Raw genomic sequence first — 23966 nt, 5'->3', positions numbered from 1 at the left:
TTTGGCAGACTAGGCTCGGGAAGCGCATTGCTGCCTCCCACCAGTTGAAATTATGAGGGTCTGGGTTGATGAGAGTCTGCAGTCAGAATCTCCTCCTCTTCTCTCGCTGGCTCCCTCTCTTTATCTCGTTTCCATATAAGCCGATTAGAGTGTGTGTTGTTCGTGTCTCTAAGGTGAAAACAGAGCTTCATACCGAGCGATGTGATCAGTGTTAACATGTGAATCTGCCCACAGGCCTGAAAACTCATCACCTCTCCGTCTGTCTGATTGTCTAGATGAACTGGGGGGGGGGGGGGGGGGGGGGACGACACAGTAAATTGCCCGTACGTGTTGCGTTGACACTGACAATCCGTTGTGCTGGTTGACTCTTGTCTGACCTAAATGACTCCATAACTTCCGCTCGGACAATACCTGGCTGACAACCGAGGGAAAAATGATATTGTAAAGTCGGACCATCACACTGTGAATGGTTGTCTGTGATAGGTTTGGGACTGGAGCTGAGATCAACCAATCAGCTTGTTTTTAAACCAATTAGCAAAAGTCAGTCAGTCAGTTTTGGCACTTCAGTCAGACGGACAATCAGTTTGCCATGAAGTCAATTTGTAATCAAACAGCCAATCAAACATTCGGACAGTGACGGAGAAATCCAGTCAGTAAACCAGTCATTTCCATCGGTCTCCATGACTCTGTGTCTCTGCTGACACACACACACACACACACACCCCCCCCCCCCCCCCCCCAAGGCCAATGCTTTATCTTTGTGACACATTCATAAACCTTGACACACACATACAATCACACACTCTGCCCATCCCCCTTCATGTGCACATTATCACACTGTCCACTCAACCATAAGACGAGGACGAGAGAGAGACCATACCAAATCATACCAAACCATAACATACCAAATCATACCAAACCCTAACATACCAAATCAAAACAAACCAAACCATAACATACCAAATCAAACAATACCAAATCATACCATGACCATACCATACCAAATATCAAAATCAAACAACACCATATTATATCATACCATACCAAACCAAACTAAATCGTAACCATAACAAATCACACCATACTACAGTGTATCATAGTGTACAAAAAATGTTTTCTGATTTTATACCATTGTGTATTGTCCTGTACTACTATCTTATATAGAGACAGAAATACATTGCTGTACATTAATAACATTTGGACAATAACTTCACTTTGCTGTCTGTAATATAATACTATTCCCATACACCAGCCTCACTGTGTAAAACAGAAGAGACACAATCAGCAGAAACCATCCAGAGCGTTCAGAGTTGCAGCTCTGACCATTTATCTCTCCATAAGTTCAATCTGTTCTGAGCAGAAATGTGATCTGACCCACACGACCTGCAGGCTCTGATATTACATTAGCAGGGGAGGCTAGCGTTTCAGCTAACCAAATCACAACCGGGCTAATGACACCGCAAGGTGAGGGTCAGCCCGACCTCTGACCTCTGACCTTTATCTGACTGTCCTTCGTTCCATCCAGCAAACGAGGTGAGGAACCGAAAAACAATACACTGCAAGTACATATCTGTAGTTTAATTCTACATGTTGGTGGCTGGAAGACATCAGCTCATAAAGTCTCTGAATCCTAAAGGAGACAAAATGCCCGCCAGCACAGAAATAATGTGTGTGTGTGTGTGTGTGTGTGTTGGGGGGGGGGGGGGGGGGGGGGGGACTGTGTCCAGCAGACCTTTGACCTCCCTGAGGTCACCCCCTCCATCAGAGGCAGAGATGAGATGCTCTCTCAGTCTTCCTTCTCGTGTGGAGCCACGTTACTATTCCACATGGATATGATCGGGCCTTATCCATGGCCTGAACAATGGTCCGAATACATACAACAGTAAAAACAAGATATTCAACTGAAAATAATATAGAACAGAGAAAATCCTACATTTGAGAAGCTGGAACCAATATTTAACATGTTTACTTTGTATACTCATCAGTCATAAAAATGGTTGTCTGTTATTTGTCTGTTGATGGACTAACCATCTAACTGTCTCAGCACCAGTGAGAATACATAAATACAGCTTCAGTTTTTAATGAGAATTGATTTGTTTAAGACCTGCACATTTAAACTAAGTAGTTAGTGTTACCAGTTAGAGGCTGTTCCTGTACTAAGAGCAAAAATCCAGGAATTACCCACTGCCCAGTACAAACAAGCACAAGCTGCAGTCACCCCCCCGTAGTCACTCTCATTACCAATGGATGGACCTCCAGGGCCACAGAGAGCCACTTTACTGTATACAACTGTGAGATGGAACTTCACATGCTACTGTTCTGCCATTACACCCTACTCATCACACTGCAAGTCTTATTAACTATATTTCACAGAGTTTCCTAATTGGTTATCTGTACCTTGTCAATTTCACTTCATTATCCTTAATGGTTTCATTCTGTTATTTGTGCATCATTAATGTTTGTCATGTTTCACTGTATGCATCAGCTCTTACTTTCAATTTGTTGTCGGGATGCTTTAGCAAAATGGCATGCAATAGAGGTGTGTGTGTGTGTGTGTGTGTGTGTGTGTGTGTGTGTGTGTGTGTGTGTGTGTGTGTGTGTGTGTGTGTGTGGGACACAGAGAGAGAAAGAGATGAGGGTGGTGGGGGGATTTGAGGAGGAGGGTGCTGTGGATCCTAATGACATCCCCTGACACAACCAGGGACATAATTACTACACACAAACACACACACACGTCCACACACACACACAGACACACAGGCACACACACACACACACTTGCACACAGCTCTGGTCTGGGAGGTTTTGCAGCTGTGGCACCGAGCAACAACTGTTGTCACCTGCACATCCTGAACTGTGTGAGAGAGTGCGTGTGTGTGTGACAGCGGAGACAGTAGACTGAGGTGATGAGTCTATCGCTGTGGTAACAGCCTGCAGCCAAGTGATTCTGTGGCTGTCGACGTCTCATCTTTTTTCCTTTGTCCCCTCCTCTCTCGTTTCCTCTCCTCTCCCTCCATCCTTTCTTTTTCGGTCCTTTCCTTCTTCTTTTCCTCCCCTCCCCCTTTGCTCCCTTTCTTTTCCCTCCTTTTCCCTTCCTCCATTTCATAATTATCTGCTCTCCTCTTTGCCTCCCCTCTGTAAGGTAGTAACAGAGTACAGGATACATACTCTACGCCATATATAAAATATAGAAGATTTTGCATCCAAATGTCAAAGATTTGAGTATTGGAAATGTCCTGGTTTGCGTTTGTAGTCTGCGTCATATTGACCAGTCCTGTTAGAGCAGGTGTTGACTGAACGGTCCGTGTGGAGAGCAAATCAGATGGAAAGCATTGACTGAAATGCATTCTGGGAACCCAGCGGCTATCGTCTGGTGACGAGTTAGCTTTTTAACTGATTTCAAATTAGCTTGATAACTGGCCGGCTGAGAAACAACACGCGTCGTCTCTCATCTCAAGTAGCTAATCGGACTGTAAACTATAATGAGCAGCGCGTGGAAAAGTATGTCTTTCTTATTCTGCGCAAAATCTTACGAAATCAAGCAGGTTCACCTCGCTGCTCCGCTGGGAGCCGACACAGACGCCACGCTGCTGGAGACCCAAGCCGTATTGCTGGACCCGCTGGAGGGAAGGGAGGCACTGGAGAACCAGGACCAGGACTGCGCGGGGCAAAATGAGATGGCTTTCTAAAGAGAACCTGGTCCTAGGAAAAACTACTGCTTTTGTCACTGCCAAGACCAACACAAAATGAATGTCTGGCTCCAGTGTGAGGATTTGATGCTTTTTGTTCTTAGTAAACTGAATACCTTTGGGTTTAGAAGACATTTGAAGATGTTGCCTTGTACTATTTTATGACATTTCAGAAACTTAACAATTATTTGATTTTCAAAAAAATTAATAGATTATGAAAATAATTGTTACATGAAGTTGTGACACTGTCATAATAACTCTTCACTATCATAATCGTCATTTAAGTTTCTCAACAACTAGAGATACAAACACACAAAGTAAAGAAAGTGAACCATAAACATTTATGGATATGGAATGAGATACATATTGTTCCTGTGAATCCCTCAAGTAGAGAGGTCGGCAATCTGAATCCAGCGTATGAATGTCGGACTCTGCCACTACCGATAAACACTATGGAGACTATACCATATAGACAGATAATGACTGAATGTAAATGCATCAAAGGGATATTGCAGAAAATAGGCTGAAAATCAATCCATGAGGTTTGATTTTCATTAAAAAACTTCTTATATAAACTACTTATTAATATCACAAACTACACGTGTAGCTGATAATCCACTACCCAAAACACAAATAGGCTCCCCAAAACAGTACATCCACGATTTTTAAAAAATGGATTCATGAAAAGAGGAATTCAAAAACAAAAAAGGAGTGAAGGAAGAAGGAAGGAAGTTTGGAAGAGAAAAGACGGTGGAACGTGAAAATGTAACAAAGTTTTTCCTCCGCAGCAAAGGAGATTCAGACCGTCTGCTGACAGATTTAATACTGCAGAGACTGAATGGGGAAAAAAAAAAAACACACACACACCGCTGTCAATAGGAGAAAAATGAGCTGTGAGAAATGATAAATTGTCAGACACATGTGCGATATTGACTGGTCTGAGAGAAGGATGGAGGGAGGAGGAGGAGAGGTGGTAAGACGGCGTTAGAGCCGACGCTGCAGTGCTTTTCACAATGTGAACTTCCCTTCAGACGGGTCAGCTCACTCTGTTTTTAGTCTCATGCGATTTCTGAATCCATGACAGTTAATGAGATGATGATGATGAGCTGCTGCAGGACGACCACCTTTACACATAAATGATCCAGTTATTAAATTGTGATCACCGATGAATAAAAACGTGATGTTTGTGTGACTGTAGTCTCTGGAGAAGATCCACCAGGCCGAGCTACCGGTCAGTGTCCGTCACAGTTAAACTTTCAGGATAATGTGTCAAAAGATAAATGGACTGGAAGAGTGTGTGTGTGCGTTTTCTACCTGTACTGCAGGTGCCAGTCGTTTCCTGCGCGTGTGTGTGTGTGTGTTTGTGTGAGGGAAAAGGAGAGAGAGCATGTGTGCACACTGAACACCAAACTGCTTTTGACACCATGCAGGTCATAGTAGACTGATATCTCACACACGCACGCACGCACTCTCACGCGCACGCACTCTCGCGCGCACGCACTCTCGCGCGCACGCACTCTCGCACGCACACACACACACACACACACACACACACACACACACACACACACACACACACACACACACACACACACACACACACACACACACAATTAACCTACATTCAGAGTCACCCAAGTAAAACCCCTAGATTCAGTAGCACATAAATGATAAATGGCTTTCTAATGTTTCCTGTATCAAACCAGATGGGGCTCCACGGGTCACTGGGCAAAAAAAGATCCCTCAATTTCAGACCTCAAACATCACGTCACAGATTGAAGTTTGTCAGTGAGCTGCTTTAAAGGTAAACTATGCAGTAGAGATGTGTCTACCGTCACATGACCAGCTTGCCCAGCACTAATTAAATGAGCCTTTTTTTCTAAAGACGTCGTAATTTATGTCCTTACCTGCTGTGATGTCATCATCCGTGACGTCCATTTCCTCCTCTGGAACCTTTGCTTCTATTGGCTGAGCCTCGGGAGGAGGCGGGGCCGGAGTGGAGGGCTCAGTGGCCGACCCAGCTAAGAAAGAAAGAAAGAAAGAAAGAAAGAAAGAAAGAAAGAGACAAACATTTTAGTTGATGTTAAATATCAGCCTGTATTTTCACAGAAAAAAGAGAGACGAGACAAACTGTGTGTGTGTGTGTGTGTGTGTGTGTGTGTGTGTGTGTGTGTGTGTGTGTGTGTGTGTGTCACTTGACATTAACACAGATAAATAAATGCACACTGTGTGTAGGAAACACATCGTAAACCTCCAAATCTGAAATAGTCATGCTGGTTACTTGTTGTAAGACTCCACGAGTGCATGTGTTGATGAAAATGCAAAAATAAAGAGCAGACTAGCATACATAAGTGCAGTATAGTATGTTGCCATAGAAATAAAACGCTAGTAGAAGGGACGTTCCCATTCAACTCCAAGTAGCTGGAGGGTTGCCGTCGCCATCTTGGATTATGGCCGATTTGTTATTTTTTTTCCAACCACTGAACAGAAGTGACCATATTTGGAATGCTTAGGAGTGACGTAGAGACGGTGTATACGGCTCTGTTAGCGGCAGCGACCTGTCAATCACAGTAAGCCCGCCCTAAAGCATACTCTGCTTTATGGTTCATTATAATTTACTAAATGAACATCATGCTGTATTGAAAAAGACTTTAAACTAGAGATTGAGACCATAAACTCATGTTTACAATGTTTACTGAGGTAATAAATCAAGAGAGAAGTAGAGTCATTTTCTCATAGACTTCTATACAATCAGAGGAGCCCCCTGCTGGACAGTAGAGAGAATGCTTTTTTTTTGCCCTTTTGCATCGGCTTAATTCGGTCAGAGGTTGCCGCCTGGTTGTAGCGGGCTAACTTCTGTATAAGCTAAACCGACTTGAGGTGATGTTTTGTAGTAAGGACTAAAACGAGCAGTGGAGTAGTAACGTTACGAAGCGTAGAGAGTAAACGAGTGACTTTTAGCAGGTTAGTGCTTCATTCACACACTCTTGTCACAGCGTAGAAGAGCACATTGCTATCACCACATGAGTGGCAGCTTTGTTCGGCTCGTTTTCTGTAAGCAGTGGAGCATTTCAGTATCGTGGAATCAGCTAGCTTACTAATTCCGCGATGCTACACTGGTTACAGGTGGCCAGCAGCAGGTCCCTCTGCCTCACTCCCTGTCGCTCTGGAAAAGGACAAGCTAGTTACAGAGAACGGTGTCCGCTCTCACCGTTGAGCTGTGGCAACGCTTAACGGCACCACTGACGTGGTTATCAACACAACAACTAACAACAATCGCCATTTTCTTTTGTACTAGTCAAATGGCCTTGGAAAACAGTTCAGTTGTGTGTGTGTTGTAAGCTCATCACACCAGGTTTCTGTGTTGATCCTTATTAACAGGCTAACTGTGCTGGTTAAGCAGCAAATAAAGGTTTATTGGGCCTCCTCCTTATCTAGAGAGTTAATGGAAAACACACACACACACACACACACACACACACACTCTCTCTCTCTCTCACCCTCTATATTTAGTGTTTTCATTTAGCCCTTATCTCCCCATTGCCAATTAAGAGTGGCTTTTCATTAGCGGCTGGGTTAATGAATGATGCTGCGCTAATGAATGAAGCGACTAAAGGTAACAGAGCCTACGCTGGGCTAATCTCTGGGAAAACAGCCTAATGAATGAATCACACACACACACACACACACACACACACACACACACACACACACACACACACACACACACACACACACACACACACACACACACACACACACACACACACACACACACCAAAAATGCTAATTTCAGAAATTACATCATTGAACCCCCCCATCCCAGAAGATAACAATAATAATTCAAACATCACACAGAAGCTCACCGGAAAACACTGTAATTACACACAGTGTAATTACATTAATTAATCCTGGTTAACGTTGTGCATCATGTTTCAATTAACCTGCTCACACACACTGCTGACAGCTCAACATAATGGCTCTGTGCAGCTTTATATCTCATACTCACACACACACACACACACACACACACACACACACACACACACACACACACACACACAGGTTGTTGATTATCCGTCTCAAATGCTAAAGTGATAAAAACGTAATTGAACTTAATTAAAACATAACTGATGCTTCGCTGTGATTGGACAAAGACTGACGATGATGTTTCTACGTGAACAGAGCTCCGCCTCTCTCACAGATGCTTTACTGTGACGGCCATGGTTCAAAAGACTTCTCAGCCCATCAAGACCAGTGCAGCTTTAGCTTCTTCCAAAATCTAGTCTGGAGTCACTCTTTAAGTGAATTGAAGCGAGCATATGGAACTTTTAGTGGACGGGAGCTGCTGTGTCTGCAAGTGGCAGAACAGTGGCGGATTGAATTTCCCTTCATTTCCCAAGATTCTCTTCAGACCTGACTGAGCAAACCTCTCACCAGAGAATCACATGTATACACTTATTAGCAACAGCAAATTTGTTTTGATAAAAATGCAATAATGGCTCAAATGAAATTTGTATTAAATATGTTCTTAATAAAAGGTTCACTGAATGTGTCTTATGTCTTCCTATAATGTCCACTCTGCCAAATGAAGTGAGACGGGATGTGTTCATTTTGATATTTAAATCAAACCGCAATCTTTCCCAAGCCAAAGAGTTTCAGTAACCGAAACCCACCCACAAGATTATGGTAGATGCCAGAATTATTAAAACATTTATCTTTCTATAATATCGGCGCACGGCAACTACAACATGGCTCAAAAAATAAACTATTACTAAAGGAGCTAAATTTAACAAGATTCAGAGCACTTCTGTCGTCTCTCGATCCACCTCGATACGTAAAGGACACTGCCTCCTGCACTGGCACTAGAAATAAATCATGGAGGGCAGAATGGTGGAATATTCTGCACATTGCTGATGGATTACTTTGTACGGAGGAGATGATGTCACTGCAATAACTTTCCAGAGTTATGAACATGTGTCTCATAATAAAACATTGTGCAGATTTGGCTAATTCTGGTCTACGTGTGTTGTTTAAGGGGGTTCGTCTTTCTCTCTCTCTCTCACACACACACACACACACACACACACACACACACACACACACACACACACACACACACACACACACACACACACACACACACACAGCCTATAACTCAACTGTCCGAGGCGAGGGAATGAGAAAGAGAGAGGCGCAGGAGCCGAGGGAGGTGGAGGAGGGGTGGGTGACAGGGGGGAGGAGGAGGCGTTCCGCCCTGCTCCAAGGTCAAGCTTGTCATGTCAGCCATGACACATAGCTCCCAGCATGCCTTGTTAACCTCCAGGATCCCGTCCTCCTCTCCTCTTTCTGTTGCTCTCTCTCTCCTCCTCTGTTTAAAACATGTACTTCCTGTTTCTTTTAAATCACAGTGGGCTGTTTTTTTACTTCTTTTTTTTTCTGGTAAGATGAGGCAGGTCGGTTTTACTTTCACCACTTTATTGTATACATACATATTTCAGAAATGTATTTTTATTTTGATATAACAGCAGGAAGGCCTCCCAACTGATCAGTGTGTACTATTTAAAAAAAATAGTACACACTGTGTGTGTGTATATATATATATATATATATATATATATATATATATATATATATATATAACTTTTTTGGTATTTTATTGTTTTAAAAGTTTGGAGGGCAGGTGAAATATGTGAAAGACAGTAAAAGAAAGAGACAAAACTAAAATTGAGAATGAAAAGGAAGCAGAGAAGAAGGAGATGTAGCAGGAGAGACAAAAAGGGGGAGTTGAGGAAAAGGAGCGGCGGGAGGAGAGGTGGCGGAGGAGAGGTGGCGGAGGAGAGGTGATGAGAGACAGATGCAAAAGAAAAGAAAAAAGGGTTAGGAGGAGGAGACGAGAGGCGGAGCTTTAACAACAGCAGGTTCATGAGTTAAAAGAAGACAGATATAGTGAACTAAAGGAGCGAGAGAGGAAATGGTGACTGCCGTTCAGTGATCAAAGACGCACACACACAGTTTGACCCCCCCAAAAAACGTGTGTTCATGCGTGCGTGAGGCCGAACAATGCTGGGGACTTTGTTTAATCAAGTGTGTGTGGATATGAGAGTGTAAAGTGTGTGTAGAGCCCCTCTCTACCCATCCAGCCCCCCCTCTCCCCAGGTGGACTCTTTCTCCCTGCCCAGCCACGCAGGCTCTCTCCCGGGCCCCTTACCGCCTCCTTTTCTCCCCCTCTGGAAGTCTTCCACCTCAAAGATTAAAGCGTATTGTCCGGTAGTATTTCTGCGCAGCATGTCCTGTGTTTTACAGGTGTTGGTTGTTGTATTCTTGAAACTTTGGACGGAGGCGAGCTGTTCCCCCCTGGCTTTCATGCTAAGCTTCGCTAATCACGTCCCTATTCAACACACACACCTGTGTGATATTGACGTTGGAAGCTAATAATAATAGTTAAGAGTATTTCCGACAACGGCTCCTTTAAAGTGAAAAGCGTCTGATTTAACACGGCAGCGATGACAAAGACAATGTGGACAGTATACATCTCTTCCTCTGAGTGCAGGTTAACAACTCGGCCTGTCTCCGTGGTGTTAAAGCCTTTTAAACGCCTCCAAGAGAGCTACAAAGGTCAGCCCCATGCTGCGACGGTGGGACTCGGTGACATTTCCTCTCACTAAAAGCTAATGGATAAATACAGGTGTCTTCCTTCAAACACCGACCACTCTGCTGCCAGAGAGGAAGAGCTGAGGGACAGACGGACACACAGAGAGGGAGACTTAAGAGGACTACAGAGGGCCGATTTGATGACAGTGTCAACAGTGTGAAATAGGTCCGATCGCTCCATTTATGTTGCGCTGCTCGTCCCATGTGAGGGACAACAGAGTGAGTGTGTGAGAGGTGGACAGTGTACAGCAGGGGTAAGCCACCTTTGGCGCGCGGTAGCTTAACAGATGACACACTAGAATGAGTGGGGAGTGGGAGTGGGGGTGGGGGTGGGGGTGGGGGGGTGGGGTTGGTAAATGTTGAAAGTGCCCTCTCATCCGCATCCCAACCTACTTTTTTCACAGCAATTGGCGGTTGCGCTGCCAGTTAGATTCTGCGAAGACCCGCCCTACTCTGCCTGTGATTGGCTACTTGCCGCCTCCTTCGCAGAAGTGTTGAGTTTATTGCTGACGAACAAGATCGGTGGAAGGTTGTAGGGTTATTGATTTCAACTCAGATGTGGCCGTTCTTCTTCGTTGGTGCTATAATTCTAATGTCCCTTATGGGAGAAAAATGTTTCTCAAAAATGCCTATATGGATGGATTACAGATCTTGAAGATTTATATTTTGATGTGGTGTCATTATGAAACCCAATGTTGATATGTCACTGATCAACAAGAAACATAAAAAAATGGGTCGAGTCTATTTTTCTTCTTTGACAGGCTGTTGTCCCAATTACACAAATCTCATGCTGTCTATGTGTTGTGGCCCTTATGACTGTATATCTCTAGTGATTGATTAAGGCCCTGGAGCATATTTAGTACATTTTTGATGGTGCCGAAGTCGTCAGCCGTCCACTCAGCTCCTCGGGAGCTGCATCCGAGAACATTGAAGCTACAATGAAGGTCAGAGTGGGTGTGGATCTAATGGATGGATGCTTCAGTTGAGCTTACGCAATGCTGACGCCCAACTTCCAAGGACAATTCCCAGCTTGAGTTCCCATGTTGAGCAGCATTCGCTGTGGACATGGTCTTGATGTTAGAGGGACCTGATTTGAGTATTGAATAATGGGAACATATTCGTCAGCCTCCTCTTAATACGTTAGTGCTGCTGCTCGTTAGCTTTGGTTTGAGCATCCAATTTTAACGGGAAGGTAAAATGTTGGATTTTGAGTTCCAAATGTAATTTTTGGTGCTCAACAATAAAGCCAGAGATTCAAAGGACTTCTCCAGAGGATTGAACACATTCCCAGACTTTCCCGTGATATTCCAGGACGAGCAGGAGTCATCTTACTCTCGGTTCCAGTCTTGCTGTGCAGCACACAGATCAGATTCAATGACCCTTTAACCTCACTCTATCTCTCCGTCTCTGCCCCCACCCCCCGCCCCGCCCACTCCATCCTCTCTCGTCCCCTGAGGTCACCGGCCCATCACTCCCCCCCCGCCTGCGGTGCTGCTGTGGTAACACAACACTGACTGGTGCCCGTTTCCATGGCAACCGTTCCCCTGAGAAACCCCCAGCATCCTCACCAACCACAAGGCGACTACCAAACACACACACACACACACACACACACACACACACACACACACACACACACACACACACACACACACACACACACACACACACACACACACACACACACACACACACACACACGAGGCTGTTCCTAGAAAAGAAGGTGGAGATTCACCTTTCTTCCCATCAGCAGGTGTAACTATAGACAGAGAGAGTGACCAGGGAACACAAGACAGAGGAAAAAGACAGTGAAGAAAAGGAAAAGACAAATGGATAGAGAGAGGGTGAGAGATTGATATTTTTAGATCTTCTCAAGTAGGTCTTGTGTTGCTTTCATTGACCGCTCCCAGTTCTAGAAACATTATTTCTATCACAGCTTTGTTCAAAAATGGGAACACTCTTCCAACAAAGCTAACTAGCCACTTTACAACATCCATGAAAAACATGGGCAGAGAAACATCTCTTAAATCAGGATATTTCTTTAATCGACGTGAAAAACGTTAAGCTAACCTAACCTAACTCTTCTGACCACTCAAAGCACTTTAACAGTACATGTCATTCACACATTCATACACTGATAGCAGGGATCAAACCGCTAATCTTCTGACTGAAGGATGACCCGCTCTACCGTTGAGCCACAGTCGCCCATGAAATAAGGACGGAAATGTAAGTCAGGACTGATTCGGGGTTAACGAAATAACAGCCACTACCAACAGACATCAGCTAACATGAACATGATGTCAGACTAAATGACAAGTGAAACGAAATAGACATTTATTCTGATTATCAGGTCAGGACTTGGATTTAGAACGTTGGGTGTATCATGAGCTGGGAAGCGGGTAAAGGCGTGCTGACTCCTGCCATCACAGTTGGACTCTAGGGATGTGGAACCTCTCTGGAACTGTAGCGTGGTGGAGCGAGAGCGATACCAACTACATATACCCGGGCTCACCTCTACGCATAGCACTTGTCCTGGAACCAAACTCCTGGACTCTTGACTTGTCCAGAGTTGCCCAGGGTGATAAGTGTTGGGAGGGTGTGGGGATATTCACAAGCCCCCTGGCTGAGCACCGCTGTGTTGGAGTTCTCCCGCTGAGAGGAAGTCTCTGACTGTTGTTTGTGCTTGTGCACCGAACAGACGCTCAAAATACCCGGCCATATTGTTCTGGAGAAGGATACTGTCTGGAGACTCTATAGTTCTGCTGGGGGACTTCAACCGTCACATGGTTGGAGGAATTCGGGATGAGATTTGATTCGATACCCTGGTTAAATATCCTGATATCAATACTGAAACCATACCACGGCATAGACCTGAAAATTTTTCGGAGTATGTGTAAAGAAACTGAGTCATTTGGTAACATTAAAAAAAAAAAATCGAGAAGATCCAGCACAACCAGATACAGATTTCCTTCTCTCAGAAAGAAGTAGCGTGAGGTACTTACGGGAGCTGACGGTGTCCACATACTGAGGGAGGTAGGGAGCCCACAAGTCGATGGTGTCCTTACGTCCGGATTGGCCAATCCTCCTTAACTCAGCCAGGAGGAGAGCTTGTGCTGCTTCTCGCACCTAAAGCCACACAGAGGGTAAAGTCAGGATTGTAGCTATTCTAATCATTGTGTTTCAGTCTTCTATAGAGGGTCTTCAGGTAAGCAGCCATGTTGAAGGTCATGCTTGATTTTTTAAAATAAACGGACATGATTCACTTGTTGGATGGTAAATAGTAGGGAACACAACTAAGATACATAGACACATTTTCTGTTGATAATTTAGAATATATAAATATAATTCTCAGGAGACAGGGTTGGTGCAGGCAGCTTGTCTTGGACCTGTGCATACAATGTGTGTGTGTGTGTGTGTGTGTGTGTGTGTTACCTCCAGACAGCGGTCCTGCCATCTTCTCGCCAACATCTCCAGCAGAGGAGGTCTGAACTTGTCCAGGCCAAGGAGGTCAGGGAGCATCACACAGTGCATGGCTGCCAGCTGGCTCCAACCTGGGCACACACACACACACACACACACACACACACACACACACACACACACAGTAAGAAAAGACTACAGGTAGGGCCAGTGGATAATGCTATTTTCCAAAGCCTTTCATGTGCTCATACACACGTCTCACTTCCTGTCACATAAAAACACTTTTTTTCTTTTCATATTATACGAGACAATATGAAAGCGTTGGGACAGAACAAACAATCTGATGATTTAGCCGTTTTTGTTAGAGCCTTACCTGTACTGTTTTCTGACTTTGTGTACAAGTGGCTCTTTTGTTGTTTGTATGAGGCAAAGCATTCGGCCCCTTTTGAAAAGGCATGCTATGAATGGGCACTGCACTAGTGTTGCTAGTTGAAGTGTGAGAGAAATCACCTGATAACGCAATTATTGAGGCAAATGATATAGTCAAAAGCTGACTGATCAAACACTTTACATTCTTTACTAATCTTGCACATAAACACCCAGCAGACATGAGACTGATATCAATCTTCTCAAGTCACACTTGGAAAGACACCAAATAAGGGCATTCCACATAATGTTATACTATTCCTTTAAGATTGTATGAATTGCTCTTTTTTTATGCCCCATAAAATCTGTTTCCACATGACAGCAGTAAGATTCTCACACACACACACACACACACACACACACACACACACACACACACACACACACACACACACACACACACACACTGACTTACATATAAAATCCTCATATTAAAACCACACAAACAACAGTTAAACACCGAATGGGAATATTGTTGGTCAATACTTGCAGTCTTGGTTAGAGCAAAGTTATTATTCCTGCTAACCAGAGCCTGATCATGTTTGATGGTATTCCACAGGTAAACAACAGATATACAGCACTGCATAGTCGGACTGACAAAAGCGTCAGAACGATACCTTGGCATGATGAATTAAGTGTGTTTTATTTCATTCAGCGTCACTACAATGTGTGGAGGACTTTACTTGAAACCAGAGGAAAACATTAAAGAACCTTGCAGGTCTATGGGTGTTATACATTACACTTTTCCAGTTGCATTTACCAGAGTGACTGAAGAAAACATTCAAAATGTCTTGGTATCGCTTTAATAGGGCAAAAATCCAACTGTATCAGTCTGAGCTGAGGTAATGGAATATATTTATATTTTACACCAAACACCAGAGAAATGTACACCAGCTTTTACACGTCTGTGACAAAAGATGGACTTCAATGTTTAGTCGCTGATACTCAACATAAACCAAGCACCTTATTCACATATATTGGTTTAATATATGTTTTCCAAGGGTGTATGTGAAATGTACTTGAATGGACAGTGAATGGCTTTTAGGCCGGAAAGAAATTCCATACAAATTTCTTTTCCAGGGGCACCATGTAAACTTACCTCCGCCATTGAAATACACAGGAAAAACTCACACTGTTAGGCGTATTACAGACATATCACATTCAGGAATATACAATGTAGGGGTGGACAGATTGTGATAAAAATATATGTATATATATTTTGTCACATGTTGTCTCAGTATCGACAATCCGAAAAGAATAATAAGTCAACCTCTAGTTGCAGCATTTGCATCACTGTCTTGCAGAAACTTTAAATGTTAAAATAAAATATGAATAATTTTCTCAAATTTTTTCCTAAAATCAAATCTATAAGCTACAGCTGTAAAATTGTTGTACTGCTACTACTAACTACTGCTGCTACCAACTACTGCTGCTACTACAGCCTTAGGCATACTTTCCACGGCTCCATTCATACTAAAATTGAGGGTCTGTGTCTGTCTGACTTTCCATGAGCATTTCATCCATCCAATCCTGGTAGAAAAGCACCAAAGCATTGTTTGCCAGGAGTCCAACACCATATGGCTGTATTCCCTTGAAGACAAATTATATAAACTGTGGTAATGGCGGATCTCCTAGCACAAACTTTCTTAAAAGAAAGTATCCACTTTGTTTTGTTCATCTTCTTGACAAACCAGCTAGAGGTGCATACGCAACCGAATTAAGTGAGGAAGGGAACTGGAGCATGCACAGACGGCGCACCTGCTACGCGTAGAGTCGACCGTAAACGGGACACACATTTTGGGCTGCACACCGACGTCCACTTGGGGTGCCTGCAGTCCCTTGCGGACATGGGCTGATGACAACATTTGCGTCAAAAGGACCAAAGCAGAGCCTCGCGGAGACAAAGACGTGGAAAGTATGAATTGGCCTTTATACTGATGCTGCTGCTAACAACAACTATCCCTGCCAATGCTACTAACTATCACTACTGTTGCTGCTACTGACAACACAAATAAAAGCTGCTGCTGCTGCTGCCAACAACAACTACTATAACTATCCCTGCCAATGCTACTAACTACTGCTGCTGCTAACAACACGTATTTAAGCTGCTGCTGCTTTATAATAATAATAATAATAATAATAATAATAATAATAATAATAATAATAATGTTTCTGCAGGGCAGTGTTTTGGGAAAAACATGACATAAAAACATGACATCTTTGCTACAGTTTCTGTTTACCTCTATAGCTGTCAGTTCTAAGTTATCCTACTGGGGAGGAATGAGCCTCTGAGTGCATGCTTGCGGTTTTCTGTACAAAACTCATCTAAACCTAATTAGTCTGAAAGTTAGAAACCAAAGGTTATCAGTTTTGATAGGCACTTGACTTTCATCGAGAAACCACAATGGTGAGACAATTTAGATCATTTGAGAGCACATTCATTGTTCAGGTGGACGGGGCAACAGGCCGTCGTGGTAAAAGCTGTTCATAAAAAAAGTTTATGATAGCTGTTTAATAGGAAAAACAGTATTAAGCTCTGAGAGACTCCAGCTTCTGTATACAGTTAGAATGAACACTTTGGTTCATTTACAGTAAAGAAGTAAATTAATAATTCAAGAACCATGTTATCATTCAGTCTTCTGTTTGAACTTTAAAACGCAACTTTACAATGTATGCCTCTTCAAAAGAGACTGCAGTGTGAGATGGATGTGCAGCAAGTGAGGGACGGCTATATGTCAAACCAGGGGAGATGTCAGTCATTGGTAAGCACAAGTCTTTCTTTTTATTTATTTATTGTTTTGGTTGGATTTCTTTTCCCCCGGTGACACAATGGAAATAGCAAGCATGCAAACAGTGAGCTTGGAGACACTGAAACATGGGGATACATGGACATTCAGACAGACAGGTAGACTTAGAGACAGACAACACAGGACAGGATTATAGAATACTGCCAACAACTATAGAAATACCACACACCAGGGCATTAGGACTGTGGTCAATGCACTCTCAGTTCCAAACATGAGCAAAGTAACACTGTTTGGTGATGACGCAGCTCTTTGTCTCACCAAATCTTGCCGCATTACGCTCATGATTGCCAGAAATTATTGAATTTATAGCAGATTGACTAAAAATATGAAATTTATAACATTTCTACAAAATTGCAACCCCAAAGAAAACATTGTGAATACAAACTTGAGAGCAATAGGTCGAGATCGATTTGTTTTTTGCTTGTACTACTATTTTTTTTTTTACTGGATTATAAGTAAATTATTTGCCACCATTCTTAGAAACACTCTTTATATTAGAAATATGTAGGGGATAAGAAAAATGGCTAGCTCGTACAAATATTGCAGAACTGGTTTAATTTCTCGAGTCGGCTCAAGACAGATTTAACATTAGAAACACTTGACCAGTTCCTATATTTAGTGTTTTACAGCATTTGAAGACCAAAAACTATCAATTTCTGACTGGATTGAAAGTGGACTGATCTCAGCTACGACAGACAGACAGACAGACAGACAGACAGACAGACGGAACAGACAGCACTGTAGACCAAAACAAGGACAAAGACACTTCGAGAAACCTGAGACAAAAACCTAAACTAACATTCACTGCAGGAAAAAGTAAGACTGCTGCAAGAAAAGAGGTGACGAGACCCAATAAGGAGTGTGTGTGTGTGGGGGGGGGGGGGTATGGAAATGAATACTAATGGAGTGAAGAGAAGGGGGTGAAGAATTGTGATGACATGAAGAGAGAGTGAGAGAGTCAAGAGAACAAAGAAAAAACTGAAATAGGAATGGAGGGTGACAAAAATACCAAAAAATACAAATGATGGAGAAAAGGAACAAAAGGGAGGACAGAAGGAAGTGATGTAGGAAATAAGATCTAGGAAGCAGAAGATCTCCAAAGACAACGATAAGTAACTGAAAAAGAGTATGGCTGCTAGACTGTCCCTAAGCGGTACCCGTCAGGTTAGTCTGTACCTTCGTTGACTGAGGGGATGTAATGAGAAGCAGGGCTAGGGCTCGGAGAGCCAGGGGGCCTCTGAGGAAGGCCCCCAGGGGCCCCAGCAGTGGTAGCAGCAGCAACTGTGCTGGAGTTGGCTGTGACAGCAGCTTGCAAAGGAAAAGAAGGAGAGAAATATACAAGAAGGAAAGAACAGGTTAGGAAGTTATAAATATATACACAAAATGGAGAGAGGAGATTAGCGGTGGGCAGGAGAGAAGAAAAGGTTTTTACAACACTTATGAACTGCAAACAAAAAGACGAGTACAAGGAAAAGAAATAAGGGAGCCACTACAAGAAAGTAAGTAATCAGTTATAAAAAAATGCATTTTTACTGGACATCGTTACTGGACGATTCTGCAAAACCCCTGATTGAATTCATTCAACAAAAAACACCAAATACTGTCAAAAACTTTCAATACCTGCATATGCAAAAGTATGGTTAAAGAGACCGTTCACCCCAAGATCAAAAATACATATTTTTTATTTTGCCTGCCGCAACAGCAATGCTGGAAAGAGACATTGCTGTCAAGTTTAAATTTTCTCTTTTTGGCCCTTTGAGCTCCACAAGCAGAGTTCCTTAAAGTCGCATTGTATTGGAGAGAAGGCGGACATCCTACAGCCAATATCTCCAAAAGTAGGCAACTCGCACCAAAATATTATAGTTTGATAAACGGCACTACAGGTAAGTAGTACCTGTAAATATGTATTTCTGATTTTGGGGCAAACTGTCCCTTTAAGGTATGGAAAAATGGTAGTTATGCTAAATAAACCATGGTTATGTGGTTAAGGTTAGGGAAAAAATGTGGTTATAGTTTAAAACAAAAAGCAGAAAATAATTGCAGGTCTGTGAGTCTCGCTGGAGTCTCCCAGCAAGCACTTGGTGAAGAGATGAGGAAAAGGGTTGTTCATTTGAAGAACTAAACCCAGGAAAAAATCCTCGACCAGGACATTAAGGTTTCAGACTGTGGCACTAACATTTTATGAACCCATATTTATTAGGAAACAATTAAAACAAGGTAAAAATATTATCTGCTGGTTCAAATTGTAATAAGAATAAAGCTTAGCTGTTTCTTCATGCTAGGGCCAGAAACCTGAAACCTTTATACTGTGGAGATAGAATGATTAAGTATGTTCTTTCAACACTTTCAATTTAGAGTCTTTTTGCTAACAAAGGACAGAAAGTCCAGCTGTGCTCTAAAAAGTAAAATCACATCTTAAACATGTAAAAGATTCAGTAAATAATGACATTTGTGACATTTGAAAGCAGACATATGCAGTACACACCAGTACTGCTCACATAAAACCTGCTCAGCAGCAACAGTTACAAATCTAGAAACGGTCAATAAAATAGTCCAGCTGCCACACAGGAAACATGGAACACCACAGGACACCACAGAGAAAACTGTTCTAGATCATTGCATCAGTTGGAAGTAAAGAAGAAAAAAGAAAATAATCAAGAGAAAGTGCACAAATACAAAAGAGAGATCGACTGAAAGTACAGCGAAAGAAATATTGAAGCGAGAGAGCGAAAGAGCGAGCTTCTTTCTGGAGAACAGGCAGCAGGCTGAAGCCATGCAGTGAACGACAGAGTGAAGAGAGAAACAGGAGGGGTGACAACGAAATCGGGAAGATAAAATAAGATCTCAAATGAGGAGGTCAAATATAGTTTGGTGACCTTATATGTATCATCGACTTTAAAAAGCTTGGATATTGGTGGCAACATAAAATAATTGTGTACGCTAATGATACTTAAACACTAATTTCTACCTGAAGAATTCAGTGCCTGACAATTAGTAAATATAACTTACTCATGTTACTGTAAGTAGAGTATATTAAAAGACATTATACTATTATGTTTTAAGTTAAATATTCTAATTAAATATTAAACCATGATTTTTTTGTACTGAAAAATGTTCAAAACTGTCCAAAACCATGTGTATCACATCTAAAGTTGTTCCTCACTAGACCTTTATAGATGTTGCTCGGGTCCAAGCACGCTGTCGTTGAGTCACAGTTCAAAGCTTACAGTCCTGGAAAATGAACAGCAGTGCACCAGAAACAAATCATGAAGAAATGCATCATCTCTGTATAATCTCCACCAGGCTCAAGCGTGTGGGGAGTGATGTGTGTGCATGTCCGTCTGTCCACAACACACACACACACACACACACACACACACACACACACACACACACACACACACACAGTCCTTGACCGTATGCTCAAGGACCTCTCGTGGTTGACGTCATTCCCTATTCTTAAAGAAACCTATTTAATGGACTTATATATCGTCATGGACTGCTAACACCTTTCTGTTTTAAACCTGCCGGTAAGGGCCGCATGTGATCAACAACTACTTCAGTAGCAAAAGGCAACATTTTGACAATTGTTGCGTCTCAAAAACTGTGTCTCAAAATTTCAAAAATTAGACTAAACTGAAGTTTGAACCGCAGCATCTGCAGATTCATTCCATTATTCCAAAACACACCATTTTGAAATCCTTTTGAAAGAGTGAATGTTGAGTGTATCTTCTGGTCTGCAGCTCTTTTTGCCAGCTTGATTATTGAAGGAGGCCAAACTGGCTTCATGAAAAGGATGAAAGAAGTAGTGTGAGAATTGTCTACTGCTTTCTAATTTTACTCGCAAAAGTTTGGCTTTTGGTACAATGATGAAAGAGTTTTAAAGACAATCCTCAGACGTGCCGCTAATGACGTGAAAACATTCATGTAAACATGAGGCGCATTAGTTGCTAAGCCAATTCAAATAATGTTCGGATGTCAGTGTTAACATCATAAAACCATCCAATATGCAGATGATACTTTAGTATTCATATCTAACATGAGAAATCAGGTAGCTGTAACTTCTTGAGGCATTCAAAGTTAGATCATGTCCATACTAATGCAGATACGTATTATCCACACTGAAATGTCAAATATACTTTAGTTTAATTAGGCCTCGCAACAACAATAACAAAATGGTGGCAAACGTCACATCACATGACACGATTATGGAATCGGCACCATCGTCTGATAAGAATAACGTGGTCTATAAAACTTAAAAAAAATAGTGAAAGGCTTCCCTAAAGCTGAAAGTGACATCTTGAAATAATTGGTTTAGTCCAACTTACAGTCCAAAACTCTAAAATATTCAGTTTATTTTCACTTCAGACAAAGAAAAACAGCGTATCCGCACAACTGAAGGGCTGGAACATGGTCGCAATTCTTGCAATAAAAATTATTTAAATGGGTAATCAGATATCAGAATAGTACATTTTCTGTCAATTGACCAGCTCATTAAGCAATTAACTGCTTCAGCTCAGGTTGGAAGCAACAAAGTTTGGATTATCTACAATAGAGGACCGTCAGCAGAGCCCTCAATTTGGAGAACCAAAGCTGTGGACGGGTGCAGCAGCAAACAGCAGCTGAAGTGTGCGCTACTGTGGAATATTTTCACCGCTTCACCTCGCCGTCAGACAGCCCGTTGTGACAGGGAGGTGAAACTTATCCAGGCTCTCTTAGAGCCACACGACTCCATTAACAAAAACAGTGTAGACAAGTTTCAATCAGTTCAGTTTCCTGTCGGAAAATATTATAAATATAGCGTACACTTTAACCGATATTGATTGGTTTTTGTAGGTTTTCTTAAAATACGTTTACAGCAGAACATCTCTTTGCTCCCGTGCTGGTGCTCCTGCCGGTTTCTCTAAACTATCTACTGTAGTAACACACTGACTGTGGAGAAGAACCTCATACAACCACTCTCTATTTCAAGGTTAATTCCTTGTATATTGCAACTTCCGCGTTTTTTTTTTTTTTTTTTTAAATAGTTTGGTCCATCATGTTTGCCCCAGAGGTGAGTAAAATGTTATCATCATCAATAGAAAGGGTGGCCAGAACTATGGAAATTAGACCCTTGTAGCAATAAACCTGAATTCTCCTTTGTTCCCCTCCACTGGGGAAAGTGTCAGTGAGATGAGCTGGCAGTGTGTGGTCAAAGGGCCAAAACAGAGAAAAATAAAGATTTTTTTTTAAAGGTATCTGAATGAGTGTGGACATGATTGTAAAATAGTAACTGGAAGATGTGTTTAGGTAAGTTAAATTATGTGCAGACACCCGGCTCTCTCTGTTAATCTGACAGTAAATGCTGCAGTATATTAGAGGGGCCTCCTCATTTATTTCCATGTGAAAAGAGATGGTGAGCAGGGTTAACAGCGCTCTCCTTCACAAAGCCTCCGACACACACACACATACACACACACACACACACACACACACACACACACACACACACACACACACACACACACACACACACACACACACACACCAGGTTGGAGTAGCTGGCAGAGCAGAGGTCACGGCAGAGCGTTCCCCCTGAATGCTGGTGAATAGGCGTGTGGCGTGAATAAGTCCACACGCTTGTCACGCTTGGCCTCCATTAAGGCGTGACAATAGCACTAAACCCCCCCCCCCCCCCCCGACAACCGAGGGTGCCACCCATGGCATATGCATGTGTGTATTCACATAGATTTGATTTTGGTGTGTGTGTATTTGTAGGTATTGAGCTTGAGGTAGTGTGGTAGATAGCTGTGTGTGTGTGTGTGTGGTAGGCAGATGGTGACGGCTGGTTAAAACATCCCCGACAGTGAACCAGAGCAGGTTTATCTCTGCAAAGAAAGACTTTTTTCCCCACCTTTACTAAGTGAAATTCTCCTCTCTCTCCATTTCTTCTTTCTTTCCTTCAGTCTCTTTAGATGATTAACCCGCCTCTCTTTTGTTTGTAACGGTAAGAAATGTGCTACATGGAACAGACTATGTCAAGTCGGTTTCCTTGATTCTAAAAATGTCTGACTCGTTCCTGTTTCAAACAAGTGCTGCACGCTAAAAAGACAAGAAAATGGTTTTCTACTGACTTTCTTCTGATCTGCCGCTGCTATAGTTGATGTTTGGTTACTGCTTGGTTAAGGTTGGAGACAGATTGTGGTCATGGTTCAAACAAACCAACGTTGATTGTTGGACGGGGAAGGGACCGACCACTCATCCACCCTCTCATCCACCCATCCAAACCTCCCCCCAAAAGGTTTTGCTGCACTTCTTCTTCTCTTGTTAGGTTAGCATAAACATAATTTTTACGTATTTCAACAAAACACAACGCAGCTTTTTTTTCAGTCTGAATATTTCCAGTGTAAATCTCTGAACTTGAAAAAAATTGAGCCCGCCAAAGTGAACGTGAATCAGCCTCTCACACAAAGGTTCCATTGAGCAGGGCGGAGAACCCCAGAACCCCCATGCGAGTACAGACCGAGGTTAAACTGTGTAGCTTCCAGCATTACTAACATCTTTCACAGGTAAAAGCTAGTGCTGAGAGAGGGGAGATCAGATGCTAAGCTGCAGTCAGAGGTTTATACTGCAGCACTGTAGGTGGGTCAACTCCACCCGCATGTCAAAAACAGCATATTGTCCCTTTAAAGACTTGCTGACCTAGTCGCAGCAGCAGCTTCCTCCTGTGATATGTCATGTTTTTTCATATAACTCTCTGTGGGTTTTATTGCCGGTGGGCTGCATTATCAAACCCCCGCCTCTCCTCCCTCCCACCCTCCCTCCCCCGCAGGGCCCCGGGGGTGTGTGAAGCGAGCGTCCCCCTCCCTTTTTGTAGTTACCTTGTTTGATCTGGGCCTGTAGCGCCGGGTTGGAGGGCTGAGGGGGGGCAGCCAGCGTCCTGCGTGGAGTCTCCGGGGTTCCTCCTGGTCTGGGAGGCCTGGAGGAGGAT

The 23966-nt window shown here is 42.8% G+C and overlaps 1 protein-coding gene across 4 annotated transcripts in view; it reads right to left on the bottom strand.

The window, feature by feature from the left end:
- The window catches only part of LOC137868939 (WD repeat-containing protein 7), a 108178-nt gene that overhangs the window by 46174 nt on the left and 38038 nt on the right, over positions 1 to 23966 (bottom strand). For 3 of the 4 annotated variants that reach the window (XM_068705981.1, XM_068705984.1, XM_068705983.1), the window contains exons 19-23: positions 23857 to 23954; positions 18173 to 18304; positions 13776 to 13894; positions 13346 to 13469; positions 5597 to 5710 (exon numbers count right to left, since the gene is read on the bottom strand). In XM_068705981.1, the coding sequence (XP_068562082.1) occupies positions 5597 to 5710; positions 13346 to 13469; positions 13776 to 13894; positions 18173 to 18304; positions 23857 to 23954 (587 nt within the window). The remainder of the gene's footprint in view (positions 1 to 5596; positions 5711 to 13345; positions 13470 to 13775; positions 13895 to 18172; positions 18305 to 23856; positions 23955 to 23966) is intronic. The other variant, XM_068705985.1, reaches the window with a different exon arrangement.

The sequence above is a fragment of the Cebidichthys violaceus genome, unplaced genomic scaffold (assembly GCF_023349555.1).
Source record: "Cebidichthys violaceus isolate CVI_PGR_0920_01 unplaced genomic scaffold, fCebVio1.0.p SCAF_12, whole genome shotgun sequence".
Classification (NCBI taxonomy): Eukaryota; Metazoa; Chordata; class Actinopteri; order Perciformes; family Stichaeidae; genus Cebidichthys; species Cebidichthys violaceus.
This window is presented reverse-complemented; position numbering and strand designations above follow the sequence as displayed.